The sequence below is a fragment of the Nilaparvata lugens genome, chromosome X (genome assembly GCF_014356525.2).
Source record: "Nilaparvata lugens isolate BPH chromosome X, ASM1435652v1, whole genome shotgun sequence".
NCBI lineage: Eukaryota > Metazoa > Arthropoda > Insecta > Hemiptera > Delphacidae > Nilaparvata > Nilaparvata lugens.
Window position 1 is genome coordinate 9,099,205 of NC_052518.1, and position 22,155 is coordinate 9,121,359.

At 32.0% G+C, this 22,155-nt stretch overlaps 1 protein-coding gene across 1 annotated transcript in view; it reads right to left on the bottom strand.

Annotated features, from left to right (window-relative positions):
• Nucleotides 1–22,155, bottom strand: part of LOC120354760 (transforming growth factor-beta-induced protein ig-h3) — a 110,337-nt gene that overhangs the window by 61,864 nt on the left and 26,318 nt on the right. The window contains exons 2-3 of the mRNA XM_039442360.1: nt 13,550–13,836; nt 8,426–8,504 (exon numbers count right to left, since the gene is read on the bottom strand). Of these exons, the coding sequence (XP_039298294.1) occupies nt 8,426–8,504; nt 13,550–13,836 (366 nt within the window). The remainder of the gene's footprint in view (nt 1–8,425; nt 8,505–13,549; nt 13,837–22,155) is intronic.

The following is a 22,155-nucleotide window of genomic DNA, read 5'->3' on the forward strand; positions in this document are numbered from 1 at the left end:
CTTTCACTCTTTCTTAACTCATTGTAGTCGTTAGTTGAATGACCCAGTGGAGTGAGCTAGCTCACGATGCGTTTGAAAAGTACAGTGACAGTCAGTGTCCATCATACACTGCATACACTCATATTATAACAGCATGGAAAGGTTTCAATTTTCTGATCTCACATGTATTACCTACATTATATTTTTTATTCTATACTAGTATTTTTTACCATTTGTTTTTCTATAATTAAACCTAATGAATCCAGTCTTTTTCATTAACTTTCTTTCTTCTTTTAATCATTTCAGGCCTGAGATTCATCGTGAATTTGAATCAGTGTCTGTTGGACACAGTGAGAATATTCTATACTATATTCTATATTCTCTATTCTATACTACATTCTATACATTCTATACTCTCTGGTTGGACACTGTATACACTCTGGCCAAGAAAAATATAGCACACACCGAGAGTTAAGACAAGGCATTGATATTGTAAAAAGGAAAACAATTACTCAATTGTTTCACAAAATGAGTGACTGTGCGATTTCAACAAAAAAAGCCAACTCAACAAAATTTTCAATACAGGCATAACAAAGAAAATCTCATTTTTTAACAGTCCACTCACACATTCCTTCTCTCTCTCTCTCTCTCTCTCTCTCTCTCTCTCTCTCTCTCTCTTTGGTAGAGAGTTAGTGGGAAGGATATTTTTAATATTCTTTCCGAAGAATGGACATTGATATGTCCAAAGCTCCGCCAATTTATGTAGATGCATAACAATATAATTATCTATAGTTATTATATTACAAATTGCTTTTTCATATCATATACATATTCAATAATTATTTTCTTAGTCTATATTATGTACATTCATCTATAATTTTGCTGTATTGTAAGCTATTGTATATAAGTGTATAAGCCAGTATATATTGTAATCTACATAAATAAAGTACTCAATCAATCATCTTTTATGTAGATGCATAACAATATTATATATTTTATCTATAGTTATTACAAATTGCTTTTTTCATATCATATACAGCTCAATAATTATTTTCTTAATTTATATTTTGTAAATTCATCTATAATTTTGCTGTATTGTAAGCTATTGTATAAGTGTATAAGCCAGTATATATTGTAATCTACATAAATAAAGTACTCAATCAATCAATCAATCTTTTATGTAGATGCATAACAATATTATATATTTTATCTATAGTTATTACAAATTGCTTTTTTCATATCATATACAGCTCAATAATTATTTTCTTAATTTATATTTTGTAAATTCATCTATAATTTTGCTGTATTGTAAGCTGTTATATATAAGTGTATAAGCCAGTATATATTGTAATCTACATAAATAAGTACTCAATCAATCAATCAATCTCTCCTTTTTTGTTTAAAGTTTTGCTGTGAAGTTCAATTTTGTCACCTATATGCATCATCATGTTTTATTCTTTCTACCTTTCAAAGTCTTCGGCACTCATTATTTTCTTCTGGTTCTTTATCGTCTAGTATTCTTTCCTTCCATTATATTAATCTGTTTCTTCCTTTGTCTCTCTCTTCGATTACCTCCTCCTCCTCTCCTCTATTCTCTTCCTCCAGTTCGAGGTCAGACAGTAATAAGGCTCAGACGGTGGAATTACAATGCATGACCACTTCTTCCACTTCTTCAATTGAGAGAAATCGATTCTAATAACCACATCTACAAACACTGACGGTTTAAAGTGAATCTCAGTAAAGAGTAAAACAGAATTGAAAATCATCTCTCTTTTCTATAATTTTCTTGCGGTCATCGTTTTTATGGCAATAATTTCCTAGTTTTTCCACACGTAAACGTCTGAATGTACTGCATATCCGGCCATGCGAGAGAATTCCAAGGAAATTGTAATAACACGATTGATAAGAGATTGGAAATTTCTTGAATTAAGCGAACACATAGTACAAACACAACCACATAGTACCACTTTGTATTTATTATGTGGTCGCTGCTTCAATTATACGTTGTACAGTTATTTATTTATTTTATTTATTTATTGTATTGAATACTATAATCATAATACACATTGGAGGAAAAACTAGGATAAGCCTGTACTATTTCTCTCCAAAAATTTTGATAAAATGTTAATGTTGTCAAAAAGATAAGGTTATATAATCACACATTGCTTCGTCACTTGATTTTCGGTCCAGAAATGATGATTTAGAATTTTGAAGGTTGATTTTATACTCTAAATGAATCACAGAATGTATCACAATAAATTAAAAACTTTAGAAATATTTCACTTATTTAAAAAAATTGAATACAAAATCAAAAACCTACTCACTATTTGTTATTCACAGCTGAAAGCTGAAAAGTTATAATACTGATCACCACACAAATACACCACAAAACCTGGCAAAATTCGGACGAATCTAAATTCTGTAATGTTATGTGAAATGCTTCAAGGAAAAGACAAGCGAAATTAAATGAGTAAAAAATTTCCTGCGTGTCTATAATTCTAGACGACTTGTCTATAATTCTAGTTTTGGCCGACTTGAGTCAATTGGATTTCTGGAAATTTTTCTTTATAAATTGGTGGTTATGAGGTCTATAGTGAAGTCCACGTTATAATGGCAGTGTTTCATTGGTGGTATTGCTATCCTTGTCTATCATTCAACAAAGCGGATAGCGCTATTTCTTTCTCGCTTTGCTCTGTTGCCAGATCATCTTTTAACAATGTAGAATTGATAATTAATAAAGAAAATTTTTTTGTGTAGTTGATAAGTTGATATTGTGGTAATTATTCATATTGAATAAAAAGACTGAGAAATTGTCAAAAAACCACAGATTTATTGAAATTTCTAAGTATCAATAAATCTGTGTTTTTTGGCAATTTCTTAGTCTTTTTCATTCAACAAATATTTCACCTTATGATGAAATTATTGAAAATATAATTTCTTGCTTGATAAAATATAATTGATGATTTTACACGAGAATGAACAGTTAATATTACATCAATGAACCTGTATCAGCTACCGTCTATAGAAGACATTGACAAAACAGAGTTTCGGCAATGTAGTTCTCCTATCTTTCTCTACTGTCATTATAACGTGGACCTTACCATAGTGAACGTAGAGTTGACTATACATTGATAATTATGTATAAGTAGCAACTGAAAATAGTTTTAAAAATATGTCAAGTTATTTTTAATTTAAGAGTTCATGTATTATTGGAATCTTATTATGTATTTCTTGCTTGTCTATTATTTTTATGATTCATAGTCTACATTGTATTGTTTTCAATTTGACAAAATAAATTTGAATTTGAATATGCTGTGAACAGGATTTATTTATTTATTGAATGAGGCAAATAAATGCAATATTCAGTAAATAAAACGATTTGAAATAGTCAAATATTGTATTGTTCAAATATTGTATTTGACAATTTCAAATAGTTTTATTCTATTTATAAAATAGAATTATAGTACCCTTTAAAATTAATAAAATAATAAAACAAGGATACAAATTGTAACGTAACTACTAGTTTCGGTGATCACACCATCGTCAGGTGATAAAAATAAATTTCCAATAAATGTTTTTTATTCTACTTGTTTTCAAATTTGAATGATAAGTCGGAACAATATTAATGGCTATTAATCGAAATGTCTACCTAAACAAAATCGCAGGAAGATGAAAGTAGATTTTGATAAATTGTATCGTTGACTTGATTGAGTGACATTAAAAAGTAAATAACCGAAAAAATACATCCGAAGACAATAAAATAGCCTTCGAATAATTTTTCCGCCGTAATACCACTTCTAGTTACATCAGTTACATTTGGACACGCAATGCAGAATTTTCCAATTGCTGTTGACAATAGCTCAGCCTTAGCATGGATTACATGCATGCAAGGACATCTAATGCCTCGACATTTAAATACAGCACGATGAAGAGCTCAATCACGACTTGATTGCAAACATTAAAACAGCAAATAAGGGACGCAGAAATTACTCGTGATGGAGCTGTGTTTTCCAGACTTAATTATTGACAAATCATCATCAAACTGATGAGACTCGGATAGAAACAACGTGTTGGAACACATTAAATTCGATTAGTTTCAGTTGCAAGGACAAGGCAATAGGAAGTCCGCATCTGAAAGATACAATCTTGTTTTGGAATAAACATGGTCCGACTGAATTGCCATCAAATGATGACCACAATTCGAAAATAGAGCGAAGCAACGTTTTATTAGACTAATGTATTATGGAAATTCAAATTAAATCTTGTTTGCAAAAACGCTTCGTAATGAACAACTACAAGACTTAACCTATTTCGAACTATGTGTAACCTTATCTAAACTTGTGAGGGAAATAGAACAGTTACCTTATTTTTTTCTCCCTATCATTTTGATGATATATGAATCAATAAAGAATAAAGTCAAGATGAGGTTGACACAAATCATTGTTACCTCATTTTGATGACGACTTATTGTATGAATAAATAAAGAATAAGAATGTTTTGTGAAAAAGGAAAAATATAACATCTATGAACTGCCTTAGTTTCATTACTATGCACCATTAAAAATAAGAGTAATACCTTCAAACGTTGATTATTAGAGTACTAGATAATATTTAGCATGGTTGGAATTATTATTATTATTTATTTATTTATACATTGATAGATACAATATCATTCTCAACTATGAATGATTGGGAAAGGAACAACTGGCTTAAAGCCTTAAAGCTGAATTCCTTCTAATATTATCAGTATTCAGTACTCAATCAGTAAAGTATTATAAGTAAACTATCAAATATTATGACGGACAGCATAAATGATGCTACCAAAAGGTAGGTTATCACTGTCAAGAATTCAAGTGTTTACAAGTATGTGTTTCTTCAATGGTTCCAAATTTTCTTAAAAAACTCCATATTATTCGTTACAAGTGGTAATTGGGTGGAATATTTCTGATCAATTTATTAATTCAAGTCATCTAAATTCAAAATTTATAATTTTCATGATTATTTTGGACTAGAATTTTGTAAAAATTGTACACGTGAAATTCTAACCTAATCTTGGACTGTGTCACCTACAAATTTGGAAGAAAAATAGCACAAGGACTACCTTATTATTTTATCTACCAATGTTATTACATTAGTCTCATTTGCATTGTAAATAAATGAAAATAAAATTAAAATGAAAATGAGAAAAGTCCATTTTTCTGTTCAAGAATGAAGAAACTAGACATTTGAATTTAGAAGGATGAAACACTTGATTAGAATTATTATTAAACTTGATAGTCACTAATTGAACTTAACATCTTAGAACGTAAACTCTAGAAGAGTTGGGATAGGTGGAATCCCTTAAGCTAGGCGCACACCAGTTAGTCAAGACAAGACAAGACATGATCAGACACGTTTAGTCACAATACTTCACATAGTTGTTGCTTAGACACTGATTAGTCATTGTAATTAGACATGTCTTCATAAGCAACTATGTGAAGTATTGTGACTAAATTTGTCTGATCATGTCTTGTCTTGTCTTAACTAACTGGTGTGCGCCTAGCCTAAGGCTAGAAACTCACCAGTTAGTCAAGACAAGACAAGACATGATCAGACAAGTTTAGTCACAATACTTCTCATAGTTGCTTATGAAGACATGTCTAATTGCAATTACTACTAATCAGTGTCTAAGTAACAACTATATGTGAAGTATTGTGACTAAACGTGTCTGATCATGTCTTGTCTTGTCTTGACTAACTGGTGTGCGCCTAGCTTAAGGGATTCCACCTATCCCAACTCTTCTAGAGTTTACGTTCTAAGATGTTAAGTTCAATTAGTGACTATCAAGTTTAATAATGAATTCTAATCAAGTGTTTCATCCTTCTAAATTCAAATTGTCTATTTTCTTCATTCTTGAACAGAAAAATGGACTTTTATCATTTTCATTTTTATTTTATTTTCATTTATTTACAATGCAAATGAGGCTAATGTAATAACATTGGTAGATAAAATAATAAAAAAATAAGACGCAACTCACACTGATTAGTGATTGCAATTAGACATGTCTTCATAAGCAACTATGTGAAGTATTGTGACTAAACTTGTCTGATCATGTCTTGTCTTGTCTAGCCTTAGACTACCAGTACATAAGAAGAAGAGAAGATTATCATTGAGAAATTGATGTAAGAGCATGGTGCAAGATGAATCGTACGAGCCTTCATCAATTTTTCTATAAAAATTCAAACAATCTCCAAGCTAGAGAGGGAGTAAATAGACAAATTGGCTCAATTGCTAGTCTAGTCGTGGTGTAGCAAATAGGTTGACTGGTGTAAATAATAGTGACATCCTTATTAAGGTCAATACAGCTACATTGCTTCATGCTTCATACACCACCCGTAGCGAGTACTTGTGGGATAACAGACAACAATCTAATCAAACAAATCTGCTATTAATTATTGAGTAACCTTGACAAAAATCAGTTCCCTAGGAGATTCGCGGAAGAAACATGTCACTCAATATATCCAATGGTGACTTTGTCACCTGGTCATATGGGACATATATATGAATCATATATTTATCTCATATTGATCAGGATTTTAGAGTTTTAATTTAAAAAAGTTTAATGAAGTGTTTTTGTCTTTGAACAATCTTTGTCATCGACAGAAAGATTGTCTATTTCATCTGTTGTCAAAATTAATGTAGCTTCTCTTTTGTTTTTAATAACATACGTGCCGCTTGTGCGACAGATAAAAATATGTACTTGAAATGGCTTTCATGTTTGGCATTGACTGAGTTATATTTAATACCCAAAATTTTACTTTTGAGGAGAGTGAGCTCATTCGATAGGACTGAAAGTTAAGTCCGGCTGATCCAGTGAAAAAAGGCTAGATTTCGGTTAGTTTAATAATACAGTTATTCTGTCACAGATGGGGCAGTATAAAAATGATTGTATTGTTAAGGGAGACGGGTTCTGAGCCTATTCATTGGTTCAGTTAATATTTGTTCTTTTAAAATACTAAAGTCGCGATTTAAACCAGTGAATGCAAAGTGGGAAGCCATTTCAAAAAGGTAGGTGACTACTGAATCATTTGTTTTTAAATTTTCATAATCACAAACATTGAATCATCATTAGCAGCAAGCGAGTGTTTTCCCCATAAAATTCATATCAATAATGTTTTTATAATCAAATTAATCTTGTTTTGTTCAAATGTATATATGTTAAAGATTCATTAATTAAAGTTCTAGTTATTCTGTTCTTTTTTTTGTTATAATAGTTTTTCCCCTTACAAAAGTTATCATAGTTCTTTTCCCCCCTTACAACTTTCAATATTTTGAAATTCGAAAACAATCATAGGATCGAGAATCGACTGATCATCAAACGCGCTCCCATCAAACATGCCCAAGTCTTCGTCTTGTTTGAGAAGCATCCTCAGCTAACATGCATCATAATATTACTGTCGACATGAATACTGTACAAGTATAAGCAAAATTCAAGGTAGACATATAAATATATAACAAGATTGAGATTACGAAATTTGAATAGAGACAAAATACAGGGTGATTCTTAATTATGGTAAAATAATTTAATACGTGATAGTAGAGGTAAAAATACGAAAAAAGTTCTTATTATTTACTTATGAGTTATTAGTTCTCTCCTCATAAAACAGCAAATTTTTGTGGTGTAATGTACTACATAAGAATACATTTTATTCTACTTTTATTTAAATTTAGTTTACACAGCTTACATAATTCTTTTTAGAATTAAATTCTCTACAATTTTTATTGCGAAAAATTATTTGTTTACTGGTCATTAAAGAAAGTTATTGGGCATCAAACGTATAAGTCTGTGTTTTTCTACTTGAATTCTTTGTATATTTCAACTTTTTTCTTAAAAATTAGCCACACTACAGTTTCCAGACTAGTTTTATTCAATTTTTCAGATATTTTTTCCATATGAATCCAGCATAAGTTTTTCTAAAACCAGTCCCCAAACAATTCAGCATCGGTGTATTTCACCAGAGGAACTGAATTTCGGGCGAAATCTTTCATCCTGTATAGCTCGCTAATGAAGCGTTTATGAATATATATGTTTATAAGAACTTTTTTCTTATTTTTACCTCTACTATCACGTATTAAATTATTTTACCATAATTAAGAATTACTCTGTGTATTCAAAGATTCTAAGCAGATTTGAATATGAAAAAGTTTAAGAAATTATATGAGATTTGAAGGTGTTGAGATGAAACTGATTAGAATTGAATATGAAATGAGATGTGAGTGAAAAGTGTATATTAGTAAATGGAGAATTTGATAACATTATAGGAGCAACAGTTAATTGATTATTTATTTATTTGAAGAAGCCTCAGGAAGAAATAGGACATTTTTAAAGGAGCAAGACCCAACAAATGAGCAATTAAAATGGGGTAAAAATTGATTGATATTTTGGAAAATTGAAATAGATTACTCACCCCTGCCACCATGGTCGTGTAGAATGCATCAAATTGAACATACTGGGAATCTGAGATCCGAATAGGTTGGCAAACATTCCTGGAAAAAATAGCAAAAATAGTTTTGTGATATTGGACAAATTTCATCCATCCATGCATATCAAGTAGAATCCTATACTATTAAACGAGCAACTTCTATTTATATGTTTGGATGTTTACATGTTTGTATTTCACCGGATCTCGAAAACGGATCTAACGATTCTCAGGAAATTCAGAACATAGTAGGTTTATAATATAAAGATTCGATTGCACTAGGTCTCATCTCTGGGAAAACTCGCTGAAGGACATTAAAAGGATAATTATTCTTCATCCTTGGAAAAACAGATGATAATAATTATTTCGTCGTCTGTTTGTGATGGAAGTGAGTGATCGAGTATGTGTGTGGGACTGCATCAAAATTATGACTCAGCTGTTGAACTTTTGTAATCATTCAATCAGGTACTTAGTGCCGGTTGCAAAAAAGCTGGGTTATTTTCAATCCTGATTAATTCCAGTAGATCCATCTTTTTGAAATGATCTTCTCTGATTTGGTTCACGTGAAGTTAATCAGGATTAAAATTTAACCGGCTTTTGGGCAACTGGGCCTTTGTGAGAGAAATTTTTGCATTCCTCTGGGAATTAATCTCAATTCACTGTGATTAGATAAAACATTTCTGTATGAATGTTATTATAATTTCTTCTTTCGTAATAAATTTTTATGCTTTTGTACTCCAGAGCGAAGCTCATTCCCCGATATTGGATGCTAATAAATGAAAAATACTACGAAATTGTCAAAAATCCACAGATTTATTGATACTTAGAAAGACCGGTTTCGGTTGGTAAAATGATGATGATATAATAATTATATCAATCCTCTTTTCCGTGTTTAATGGATCTGTAAGAAACCAAGTTCCAAAGTTCATACACTATAGGGCTGGATTTAGCAATTTGGCGCTCCTAGGCTCAATATTTTTTTCACGCCAACTCTATTAGGCTCAACTCACACTTACGCGACTCAGGTCGAGAAGAGACTCGACTCTAGTCGAAAGCAAGTGTTTTAAAATGGTGACGTCGCGGAGACTAGAATCGACTGGTCTGAGTGTCACCATTTGGAAACACATGCTCTCGATTAGAGTCGAATCACTTCTCGACCTGAGTCGCGTAAGTGTGAGTTGAGCCTTACTCTCCTGAAACATTTTAAAAATCTATAGCAGGCCTATTATGTCAATTATTTGGACACCATATAACGATGCAACTTAATAATTATTGCAATTTTCCAACGAATACATATTGAATATTAGAGAAAAATTAATCTAGCGGATAAAAGCAGATCTAACTCAGGACACCAGAAAAATTGAGAGTGACTGAGCTAATGTAAGCCACGCCCCAAATTCAACGAGCAGTCTCATTGGACAATGACTTGCATGTACATTCTCAAGCTGCTTGCTTCCATTGGTAGTGAGCTGCAAGCGAAATGGCGACTGGTCAACCCATTAACTAATCAGACAGCTCTGTGGTTCTAGAGGCGTTTACTACTAATTCAGCCACTCTTACATGAATTTCACGTTATTGTCCTAAATTCAGAAGTGAATTTAGCAATAATAATTCAATGATTATTATTAAACGAAAATCAAAATCAAATGCTGTAATTCACCCCGAAGACCTCTGCTACTGCAAATATTGACAACAGGGTAAACAGCTAGATGGAGATTCGATGAGCGCTACTATTCAAAAATCATTTGTCAGCCGATTCCTCTATCTGTAGGATAATAATTTAATAAAAGGGTTATTTATTTATTCCAACTATGACTGAACTGGAAAAGTTTGAATTCGATTCACAGGTTCAGATTAAAGCTGAAAGCTTGGAGGGGTTTTCCACCAATTTATCTTTGTGTTTGTTAAGCATATCATCAGATTTTTCAACTAGACTTGTAAAGGTTAGATATGAAAAAATGAAAATGAAAATGATAAAAATTCTTTATATTCTTTAAATTCTTTATTCTTTATATTCATATGAATGTTGTGAAAGTACAGTATTCTACATAATTGAAAATAGACTCCAATGCTATTTTTAATATATTGTCAAATGTCAAACAATTCAAATGATATGTTGAGTTATGACTATTTTTTTTATTTCTAGTAGGTTTTCTCTTTTTGTTCTTGCGCCCCCTGGAAGCTTGTGCCCATAGGCCCGGACCTATTGGGAAATTCAGCCTTGCATACCTCACTTCGCTCGGTCAATAATTAAATCTATAAATAAAAAAATAGTTTGAAACAAACATCCTTAAATCAAACATCATAAAGTTCTTCAACTGTCCGTTGTGTCTAAGATTCAAGTCGACGGTTTTGCATTTCTCTTCATGTTTATATTTAAGTTCCGCATTTACAGCGAAACGCAGCAATAGGTTTTCATGAAATTTGGCAGGTATGTTCCTTTTTGAATTTCACATCGACGTATACATAGGTTTTTTTGAAATTTTGCATTTTAAGGATAATACAAAAGGGAACGGAGTCTCCTTCGAACGCCAATATTATCGTGAAAATCAGAATTTAAAAATATTCATCATAAATCAGCTGTCGAGTGGATTATTAATTGCATGCGTCATTGCGCATATTTTTTTGCGTCATTGCATGCAATTAATATCTCAATGTAACTTAGTAAAAAGTTAGCTGTCGTGTGGAGTGTTAATTGCAAGCGATGAGGAATGCAATATTGATAACTCAAAGTAGCTTATTATTTTCTCCCGACTTTTCTCTGCTTTCAACTCGGTAAGCTTTTGATGATAGTAGCATAATTGTTTACAATAAATTATTAGCATTGTAATGCTAATAATTATAATTAATATTAATAATTATTGTCGAAAAAACATTCCAAACAGCCATTAGTTGTTTACACACTGATATCTCGCCTACAGGTCAGGACAGGACATAATTCACTCTGATGGACAGTATTAGAGGAGGCTGTGGTTTTCAACTGCGCGAGGTCTACTGTTCACAGAGCTACTAGTACACAAATCATATGAATGTTTGGGACAAAAACAACAGGCTTATCAACCGACACTCCCTACGCAGTTACTGGAAAAATTATGATGATTTTCTTTTTAGATGTCACGTTGTTTTACACGTGAATTAAAAAAGGCCACCTGCTCAGGTTTAATTCAGTACATGTTAACTGAGAATTCTAATCATTTTGACATGAGCCAGACAAGAATGTAAATAATTTATTTTCACGATTATACCAATATTGATCTCAATGACGTTATCAAGTAGTATATAATAATTGATGAGCTAAGCCATGCAAGATACATATATAATTCATCCACCATAATGTAGCTCGATTCTCCTATATGTACATACTAATTATATATATATACATCGGACATACTAATGATTTCAACAAGTTGCCCACTCATATCAGTTCCATTAAACTCATTAATATTGTGGTACTCGAAATGTACATAAACTTTTCAATCAGTATGTCATGACAGATTCAATGATGCTGTATAATTTATTACGAGCTACGTGTGTTCTGATGTCATACTTGGAAAAGCTTTTCCATTCCGTTGTATCCGAAATGGATTTAGATCTGAATGTTTGATTGACACAAGTCAGAAGAGTTTGTTTCTGAAAATGGCGTTCATACATGAAAATAGACTTACAGATATTTGTGGTGACCTTTACTGAAATAGGTTCAAATCTGAATGTTTGACATAAAACAGAAGGGGTTGTCTCTGTGAATAGCATTTCATAGATTAAAATAGACTTGATGCTGACCTATACTCTGTGAAATGGGTTTAGATCTGAATGTTTGAATGACAAGACTCCACAGATCAGAAGGGCTGCTTGTTTCTGAAAGTAACATTTCATAAATGAAAATTGACACAGATGTATGGTACTGACCTTTCATCCCCGGTTCCACAGACTCTGTCTATTCAACTATGAAATTGTGTTTAATGAAAACATGTTCAAGATACTTTTAACCATGAATCAGAAGTGTCTGTTTATGAAATAACAGTAGTTCATGAATGAAAAGAATTACAGATATTTTTGTTGCTGACCTTTCATACTTATAGAATTCTGGTTCCACAGACTCTGTCTATTCCACTATTAAATTGTGTTTAATGAACCCATGTTCGAGATACTTTTTACCATAAATCAGAAGGGTCTATTTATGAAATAACAGTAGTTCATGTATGGAAAGAATTACAGGTATTTTTGTTGCTGACCTTTCATACTTATAGAATTCTGGTTCCACAGACTCTGTCTATTCCACTATTAAATTGTGTTTAATGAACCCATGTTCGAGATACTTTTCACCATGAATCAGAAGGGTAAGTTTATGAAATAACAGTTCATAAATGAAAAGACTTACAGATGCTGACCTTTCATCCTTATCGAACCCAGGTTTCCCAGACTCTGTCTATTCTACTATAAAATTGTGTTTAATGATTATAAAGAATTCTATTGTATTCTAATGATATATTTTTGTATAAATTTTCGACTCTTAATTTATTGTCTTAATTAGATATTTTATAAATTTGGCTTAGTGGTTTTGTGTTTTCTTTCAGTTTTGTATATGTTTGGACTTTTTAAAATCGAAAATAATTTTATTTCGAAGTGAAAAGTGTAAATTTAAAGTATTGAGCTCACTATAACCTTAGTGTCAGGTTTCCTATTAGGGAACTTTGTACTATATACGGTGAGGTAGAACTACCCTTGGGTCTCCCCACCATTGAAAGCCATACGCTAATAATAAATATTTGTTTTTGAGGAAATTTATATATTGATTTCGTAATTTGTGTCACAAATATAAGGGAAAATGTTCAGTATTATCTACTTTAAACCCAATTATTCTGGTCAATTTATATCCAAACATTATAACAAATACATAATAATGTATGTTTTCAAAACAATAGGTGAGATTCAGGTGAGCAGTAGTAGCCTAATTAGTGTAGTAAAAAGACAAGTCATATAACCAAGAACCAATATCAATTTCATGAATGTGTATACAAACAACTCAAAAATAAAAACGGTGCTAAGGCAACCCATCTGATAGCTACACTACAATTAGTAGAAATTTAAAGAATAATGAGATAAATTGCTCACCAGGGCTGATGAAGGGAAATTCCTCCGCTACGATGTCATCATCATCATCATCTTCATCCTCATCATCAGAATCTTCCACGTTTTCAGGTTCTTTGACAGCGACCGCAGTCTCCACAGTTGCATTCGACTTTTGGGTGTCATCCTTAACACTTGCTGTTGTTGCTGCTGTTGCGTTGACAGGCTCAGAAGCAGCAACTTCAGAATCGCCATCACCGAACAACATGCTTTTCAATTGTTTGGTTTCAGACATCATGAAATCCTTGGCTTGCTTCTCCAGTTCCGCCATTCTGTAACAAAAATTTCGGCCAAATCAGAAAACGGTCAATTTATATAACAAACGACACTGATGTGAAAGCATTAGTAGATAAAATACTCAGGCAATCCTTGTGTTGATTGATGGGAGGATCTCAGTTCACTGTGCAAAGGCTGAAAATAAACTTTCCACTCACGATATTTTTCAAAGTTTTTCAATTTGGATATCATCAAGATATCAAAATGAAAAATTTTTCTCAGGAAAACATTTTTTTCCGATCATTAATTTTTGAGATACGAGCACCTGAAGTTTGAATTTTTGGGACAGAACATTTCAAATTCTGTAAGAGATAAATCCATTAGATTTAGAGGATGAATTCTTCATGGTATTGTTGATCTAGTAAAACAAAAATTTTCTGAAAATATCAATTTTTGAAAAAGTTATTCAATTTACCAAAAATACCTCAACTAAAAGTTATTTGAATAACTATCTTAAAAATTGATATTTTCAGAAGATTTTCATTTACTATATCAACAATACCATGAAGAATCTATCTTCTGAATCTCATGGATTTATTTCTTACCGAATTTGATATGTTCTGTCCCAAAAATTTAAACTTTAGGCGCTCATAACTCAAAAAGTAATGATCGTAAAAAATATATTTCTGAGAAAACTTTTTCATTTAGATAGCTTGATAATATACAAATCGAAAAACTTTGAAAAATATCGCGAGTAGAAAGTTAATTTTTAGCCTTGGCACAGCCTTAAGTGACCACTTTGAGACTACCCGTTTACCACTTGTGGCCTTCCTCCGTTACTGTCCCTGATGTAACTGATTGTATATCCGTGTCCTTAGGTGAGATGATTAATGACGATTAAGTCCTCCCATTCATAACAACTGCCTATCCTTATTTTGATTCTAAACAATGGATCGCTGACTGGACTGCTTTCCCCCAAAATCGCTCATTGGACATAACCTTATCGAGATACTGAGGCAAATGACAAGTTGAGCCGTTCAGTTCGTCAAGTCTCACGGCATCAAGAATTTGTTTCAGATCATCAAGTTTTCAGTTCATCAAGTTTCAGACGTATTTTTAAAATTTCTTGAGATACTGAGACAAGTGGGAAGTTGAGCCGTTCAGTATTTGTTTCAGATCATCAAGTTTTCAGATCATCAAGTTTCAGACGTATTTTTAAAATTTCTTGAGATACTGAGACAAGTGGGAAGTTGAGCCGTTCAGTATTTGTTTCAGATCATCAAGTTTTCAGATCATCAAGTTTCAGACGTATTTTTAAAATTTCTTGAGATACTGAGACAAGTGGGAAGTTGAGCCGTTCAGTATTTGTTTCAGATCATCAAGTTTTCAGATCATCAAGTTTCAGACGTATTTTTAAAATTTCTTGAGATACTGAGACAAGTGGGAAGTAGAGCCGTTCAGTTCGTCAAGTCTCACGTCATCAAGTTTTTGTTGAAAAACGCCTACTTGATGGGAGGGTCTCAGTTCATCATGTTACTATTTTGACAATTTCTCAAGATACTGAGGTATAGGGGTAAATACAGGGAGTGTATCAGTTCGTCAAGTGAGTTGGACCGTTGGTAGGGTCTCAGTTGGTCAAGTTCTCGACTCATCAAGTGCCTATTTTGACTATTTCTTGAGATACTGAGGGAAGTGGGAAGTGTAGCCGTTCAGTTCGTCGAAGTCTCGCGGCATGAAGTTTTCGTTGCACACTGTTACAGTCAGTTACACCGTAGCACAATAGTTAGGATTTGTGAAAATGGGTTAGGGAAAAGTTAGTTGAAGATTAACGGTTGGGTTAGGGGTTGAGTATTTGTACAGATGGGAATGAATTGGAAGTTGCATTTGTTCAAATGCTAATTAATGAATAATTATTATTAAACGAAAATCCCAATTAAATGCTGTAAATCACCCCGAAGACTTCTGCTACTTTGCACTTTAACCGAAACACCGGTCTGTGAGACCAGAGGCAAAATTATTATTTCTATAGTGGCAAAATTGTGAATCAGAAAATGCAGCCCGCTCTAATACCTTCTCCCCCACTATTCCTCAACATTCTCCAACAATGCTCGTCAGTCCCCAACTCACGGTTATCAAGTAAACATCAATCTATTGGAAACGTACCGGTCTCAGCTACCGGATCTTTCGGATAACGTTCATTTTTTACCGGTCTAGAATACCGGATGTTTCGACAGATATTTTGAGCATTCAATTTTTTTCTAATGTTTTTCTCTTCATTATTTCGGTATTTTATTGACATGTTTTATTTGGAAAACTAATTTTTGTAATTTATAAAACGTTGGTTTAGAAAAATTGATGACAATGGATGAGTTATCAACCATACAAGCCCCAGCCTTTGGAACTTGTATCAATAGGATGCTTCACAATGAAGTGTCACAAAATAAACATTCACTTGACGAAATAGATGAATCCGACCACTATAGTTATTTATGAACTTTTCTTGCTAATAAAATAACTGGAGGGTGAAAACGTTTGCTCAAACAAGATTCTTGGTAACAATGAAAAACAATATTATTTTCAATGATTACCTTTCAGTTTTTCTATAAAGCCTATATTGATAAAATATTTCTCCATGATTATTGCTCTGAGTAGTAACTGATAGTATATCTTACACGCATTTTTGTATTGTGTGTGTTCTTACATCCAACATCATACATTTATCACATATCAATGTTTCCAAATTTTTTTTTCTATTCTTCCATCACTTAATTTGCGACTAAAATCTATATTATACTTTACTATAATTGAAATTCACCAATGAAAAATATTTAATTCACATTTAGTAGAAAATATATCAAATATAACACTTTAAGCAAGACCCGGTCTGTGAGACCGGATGTTTCGGTTTAGGTCAGTTCTGACCATGTTTCGGTTAGTGTTAAACGAAAATCACAATTGAATGTTGTAAATCACCCTGCTGAATTTCCACTGTTTACCCTGTTGTCAATATTTGCAGTAGCAGAAGTCTTCGGGGTGATTTACAGCATTTAATTGTGATTTTCGTTTAACACTCTAACCGAAACATGGTCAGAACTGACCTAAACCGAAACATCCGGTCTCACAGACCGGGTCTTGCTTAAAGTGTTATATTTGATATATTTTCTACTAAATATGAATTTAATATTTTTCATTGGTAAATTTCAATTATAGTAAAGTATAATATAGATTTTAGTCGCAAATTAAGTGATGGAAGAATAGAAAAAAAATGGAAACATTGATATGTGATAAATGTATGATGTTGGATGTAAGAACACACACAATACAAAAATTCGTGTAAGATATACTATCAGTTACTACTCAGAGCAATAATCATGGAGAAATATTTTATCAATATAGGGATTTCGTTTAATAATAATTATAGTTCAGTATTAGCTTTTAAATAGCAATATGCTGGTTTTTTGATACTTTTAGAATGTATCATGTATCCACTGGACTTTCTAATGAATAGAAACTATACGAACTGAAAACAGAACGTACTGAAGTTACCTAACCGGGCTGATTGTTAATCAACTGAGATTTTGATGAAGTGGATGTCAACCCTTATTGATCTAGTTTAGTAGGATTCACTTTTAACTGTCAGCGTAGGGTAGATGTGAAGCATTGATGATTTTTTGATTCTCAAACTGTCAGCATTAATTTAACGGGAAGTCTACAGATGAAAATAAATTGGAAGCTGCATTTGTTCAAATGCTAATTAATGAATAATTATTATTAAACGAAAATCCCAATTAAATGCTGTAAATCACCCCGAAGACTTCTGCTACTACAAATGTTGAAGTCTTCGGGGTGATTTACAGCATTTAAGGCTGTGCAAAGGCTAAATATAAACGTTTTACTCGTGATATTTTTCGAAGGTTTTCGATTTGTATATCATCAAGCTATCAAAATGAAAATGTTTTCTCAGGAAAACAATTTTTTGATCATTACTATTTCAGATATGAGCGGCTGAAGTTTTAATTTTTGGGACAGAACATTTCAAATTCGGTAAGAGATAAATCCATGAGATTTAGAGGAAGGATTCTTCATGGTATTGTTGATCTAGTAAAACAAAAATTTTCTGAAAATATCAATTTTTGGAAAAGTTATTCAATTATTATTGCTCTGAGTAGTAACTGATAGTATATCTTACACGCATTTTTGTATTGTGTGTGTTCTTACATCCAACATCATACATTTATCACATATCAATGTTTCCACATTTTTTTCTATTCTTCCATCACTTAATTTGCGACTAAAATCTATATTATACTTTACTATAATTGAAATTTACCAATGAAAAATATTTAATTCATATTTAGTAGAAAATATATCAAATATAACACTTTAAGCAAGACCCGGTCTGTGAGACCGGATGTTTCGGTTTATGTCAGTTCTGACCATGTTTCGGTTAGAGTGTTGAACAAAAATCACAATTAAATGTTGTAAATCACCCTGCTGAATTTCCATCTACTGTTTACCCTGTTGTCAATAATTTTGCAGCAGCAGAAGTCTTCGGGGTGATTTACAGCATTTAATTGTGATTTTCGTTTAACACTAACCGAAACATGGTCAGAACTGACCTAAACCGAAACATCCGGTCTCACAGACCGGGTCTGCTTAAAGTGTTATATTGATATTTTTTTTACTAAATATGAATTAATATTTTTCATTGGTAAATTTCATTATAGTAAAGTATAATATAGATTTTAGTCGCAAATTAAGTGATGGAAGAATAGAAAAAAAAATGGAAACATTGATATGTGATAAATGTATGATGTTGGATGTAAGAACACACACAATACAAAAATTCGTGTAAGATATACTATCAGTTACTACTCAGAGCAATAATCATGGAGAAATATTTTATCAATATAGGGATTTCGTTTAATAATAATAATTATTGTTCAGTATTAGCTTTTAAATAGCAATATGCTGGTATTATTTGGTAGTTTTAGAATGTATCATGTATCCACTGGACTTTCTGAACAGAAACTATACGAACTGGAAACAGGACGTACTGAAGTTACCTAACCGGGCTGATTGTTAATCAACTGAGATTTTGATGAAGTGGATGTCAACCCTTATTGATCTAGTTTAGTAGGATTCACTTTTAACTGTCAGCGTAGGGTAGATGTGAATCATTGATGTTTTAAGTGATTCTCAAACTGTCAGCATTAATTTAACGGGAAGTCTACAGATGAAAATAAATTGGAAGTTGCATTTGTTCAAATGCTAATTAATAAATAATTATTATTAAACGAAAATCCCAATTAAATGCTGTAAATCACCCCGAAGACTTCTGCTACTGCAAATGTTGAAGTCTTCGGGGTGATTTACAGAATTTAAGGCTGTGCAAAGGCTAAATATAAACTTCCTACTCGTGATATTTTTCAAAGTTTTTCGATTTGTATATCATCAAGCTATCAAAATGAAAATGTTTTCTCAGGAAAACAATTTTTTTGGTCATTACTTTTTCAGATATGAGCGACTGAAGTTTGAATTTTGGGACAGAACATTTCAAATTCGGTAAGAGATAAATCCATGAGATTTAGAGGATAAATTCTTCATGGTATTGTTGATCTAGTAAAACAAAAATTTTCTGAAAATATCAATTTATTGATATATATTTATATATTATATTATATATTATATATATATTTATATATTATTATATATATTTATATATTATATATTTATATATTTATATATTTATATATTTATTGATATATTGGTATTGTTGATCTAGTAAAACAAAAATTTTCTGAAAATATCAATTTATGGAAAAGTTATTAAATTATTATTTTTAGTAAATTGAATAACTATCTTAAAAATTGATATTTTACTAGATCAACAAAACCATGAAGAATTTATCCTCTAAATCTCATGGATTTATCTCTAACCGAATTTGAAATGTTCTGTCCCAAAAATTCGAACTTCAGTCGCTCATATCTCAAAATCTCCTCTAAATCTCATGGATTTATCTCTAACCGAATTTGAAATGTTCTGTCCCAAAAATTCAAACTTCAGTCGCTCATATCTCAAAAAGTAATGATCGAAAAGAAATGTTTTCCTGAGAAAACTTCTTCATTTTGATAGCTCGATGATATACAAATCAAAAAACTTCGAAAAATATCACGAGTAAAACGTTTATTTTTAGCCTTTGCACAGCCTTAATTGGGATTTTCGTTTAATAATAATTATTAAGTTTTTATTAATAAGTATTGATGCTATAAGAAATTTTGAAAGTTCAAGATAAATCTCACTATAAATGAAGGAAGTTTGAACTGAAGGAGGAAGAAGGAGATTTGAAACACGGTAAAGAGAACGTGAAAAGGTTGATAGAAAAATATGGAAGAACAAGAGAATGGGAAGATGAGAACGTTAAAAGGATAAAGGTACGGGTGAACGAATACTTAGTTGACAGAGGAGAAACAGGAGTATCCTATTTTTCCGGATCTCTCAAGGCAGCCTGATAAATGTTTCGTATACTTTTCTTTGATGCGTCTAATTATATCCTACAGATAATATCACCACTCATTTATAGGAGTTCCACTTTGAAAGAATCTCATACAGAGACCGTACGTACATGTAGTTATTTCAAATTCCTTCTAACACAACATTATTACACCCTAGCTTAGCTTCTGTACTGAATTTGGACAATTTCTGTTCATTTGTTCCCGATAAAGCTGAGAAAAAGCTAAAAACCGCTAGAAAACGCAGATTTTGGGCGTATCTTTGGCGTTATTTCAAATTTCTTCTAACACAACATTATTACACCCTAGCTTAGCTTCTGAACTAAATTTGAACAATTTCTGTTCATTTGTTTTCGATAAATCTGAGAAAAAGCAAAAACCGCTGGAAAAACGCTAATTTTGGGCGTATCTTTCACGTTATTCTGAATTCCTTCTAACACAACATTAGTACACCCTAGCTTAGCTTCTGTACTGAATTTGAACAATTTATCCTCTAAATCTCATGGATTTATCTCTAACCGAATTTGAAATGTTCTGTCCCAAAAATTCAAACTTCAGTCGCTCATATCTCAAAATCTCCTCTAAATCTCATGGATTTATCTCTAACCGAATTTGAAATGTTCTGTCCCAAAAATTCAAACTTCAGTCGCTCATATCTCAAAAAGTAATGATCGAAAAGAAATGTTTTCCTGAGAAAACTTCTTCATTTTGATAGCTTGATGATATAAAAATCAAAAAACTTCGAAAAATATCACGAGTAAAACGTTTATTTTTAGCCTTTGCACAGTCTTAATTGGGATTTTCGTTTAATAATAATTATAAGTATTTATTAATAAGTATTGATGCTGTAATAAATTTTGAAAGTTCAAGATAAATCTCACTATAAATGAAGGAAGTTTGAACTGAAGGAGGAAGGAGATTTGAAACACGGTAAAGAGAACGTGAAAAGGTTGATAGAAAAATATGAAAGAACAAGAGAATGGGAAGATGAGAACGTGAAAAGGATAAAGGTACGGGTGAACGAATACTTAGTTGACAGAGGAGAAACAGGAGTATCCTATTTTTCCGGATCTCTCAAGGCAGCCTGATAAATGTTTCGTATACTTTTCTTTGATGCGTCTAATTATATCCTACAGATAATATCACCACTCATTTATAGGAGTTCCACTTTGAAAGAATCTCATACAGAGACCGTACGTACATGTAGCTATTTCAAATTCCTTCTAACACAACATTATTACACCCTAGCTTAGCTTCTGTACTGGATTTGAACAATTCATGTTCATATGTTCTCGATAAATCTGAGAAATAGCAAAAAAACGCTCATTTTGGGCGTATCTTTGGCGTTATTTCAAATTCCTTCTAACACAACATTAGTACACCCTAGCTTGGCTTCTGTACTGAATTTGAACAATTTCTGTTCATTTGTTCTCGATAAAGCTGAGAAAAAGCTAAAAAACGCTGGAAAAACGCAGATTTTGGGCGTATCTTTGGCATTATTTCAAATTCCTTCTAACACAACATTAGTACACCCTAGCTTGGCTTCTGTACTGAATTTGAACAATTTCTGTTCATTTGTTCTCGATAAAGCTGAGAAAAAGCTAAAAAACGCTGGAAAACGCAGATTTTGGGCGTATCTTTGGAAATTTTTCCAAATCCGTTCTTAGTGCGCCTCTAAAGGGTCAACTGAACATACCTACTAAATTTGAACGTTTTTGGTCTGGTAGATTTTTAGTTCTGCGAGTGAGTGAGTGCCATTTCGCTTTTATATTTATATAGATATAAACTAAATATTAAATCATACACAAACACAATCATGATCATAAGTAAGAAGTTGGTGGTAGTATTAATCTAAAGTTGTTT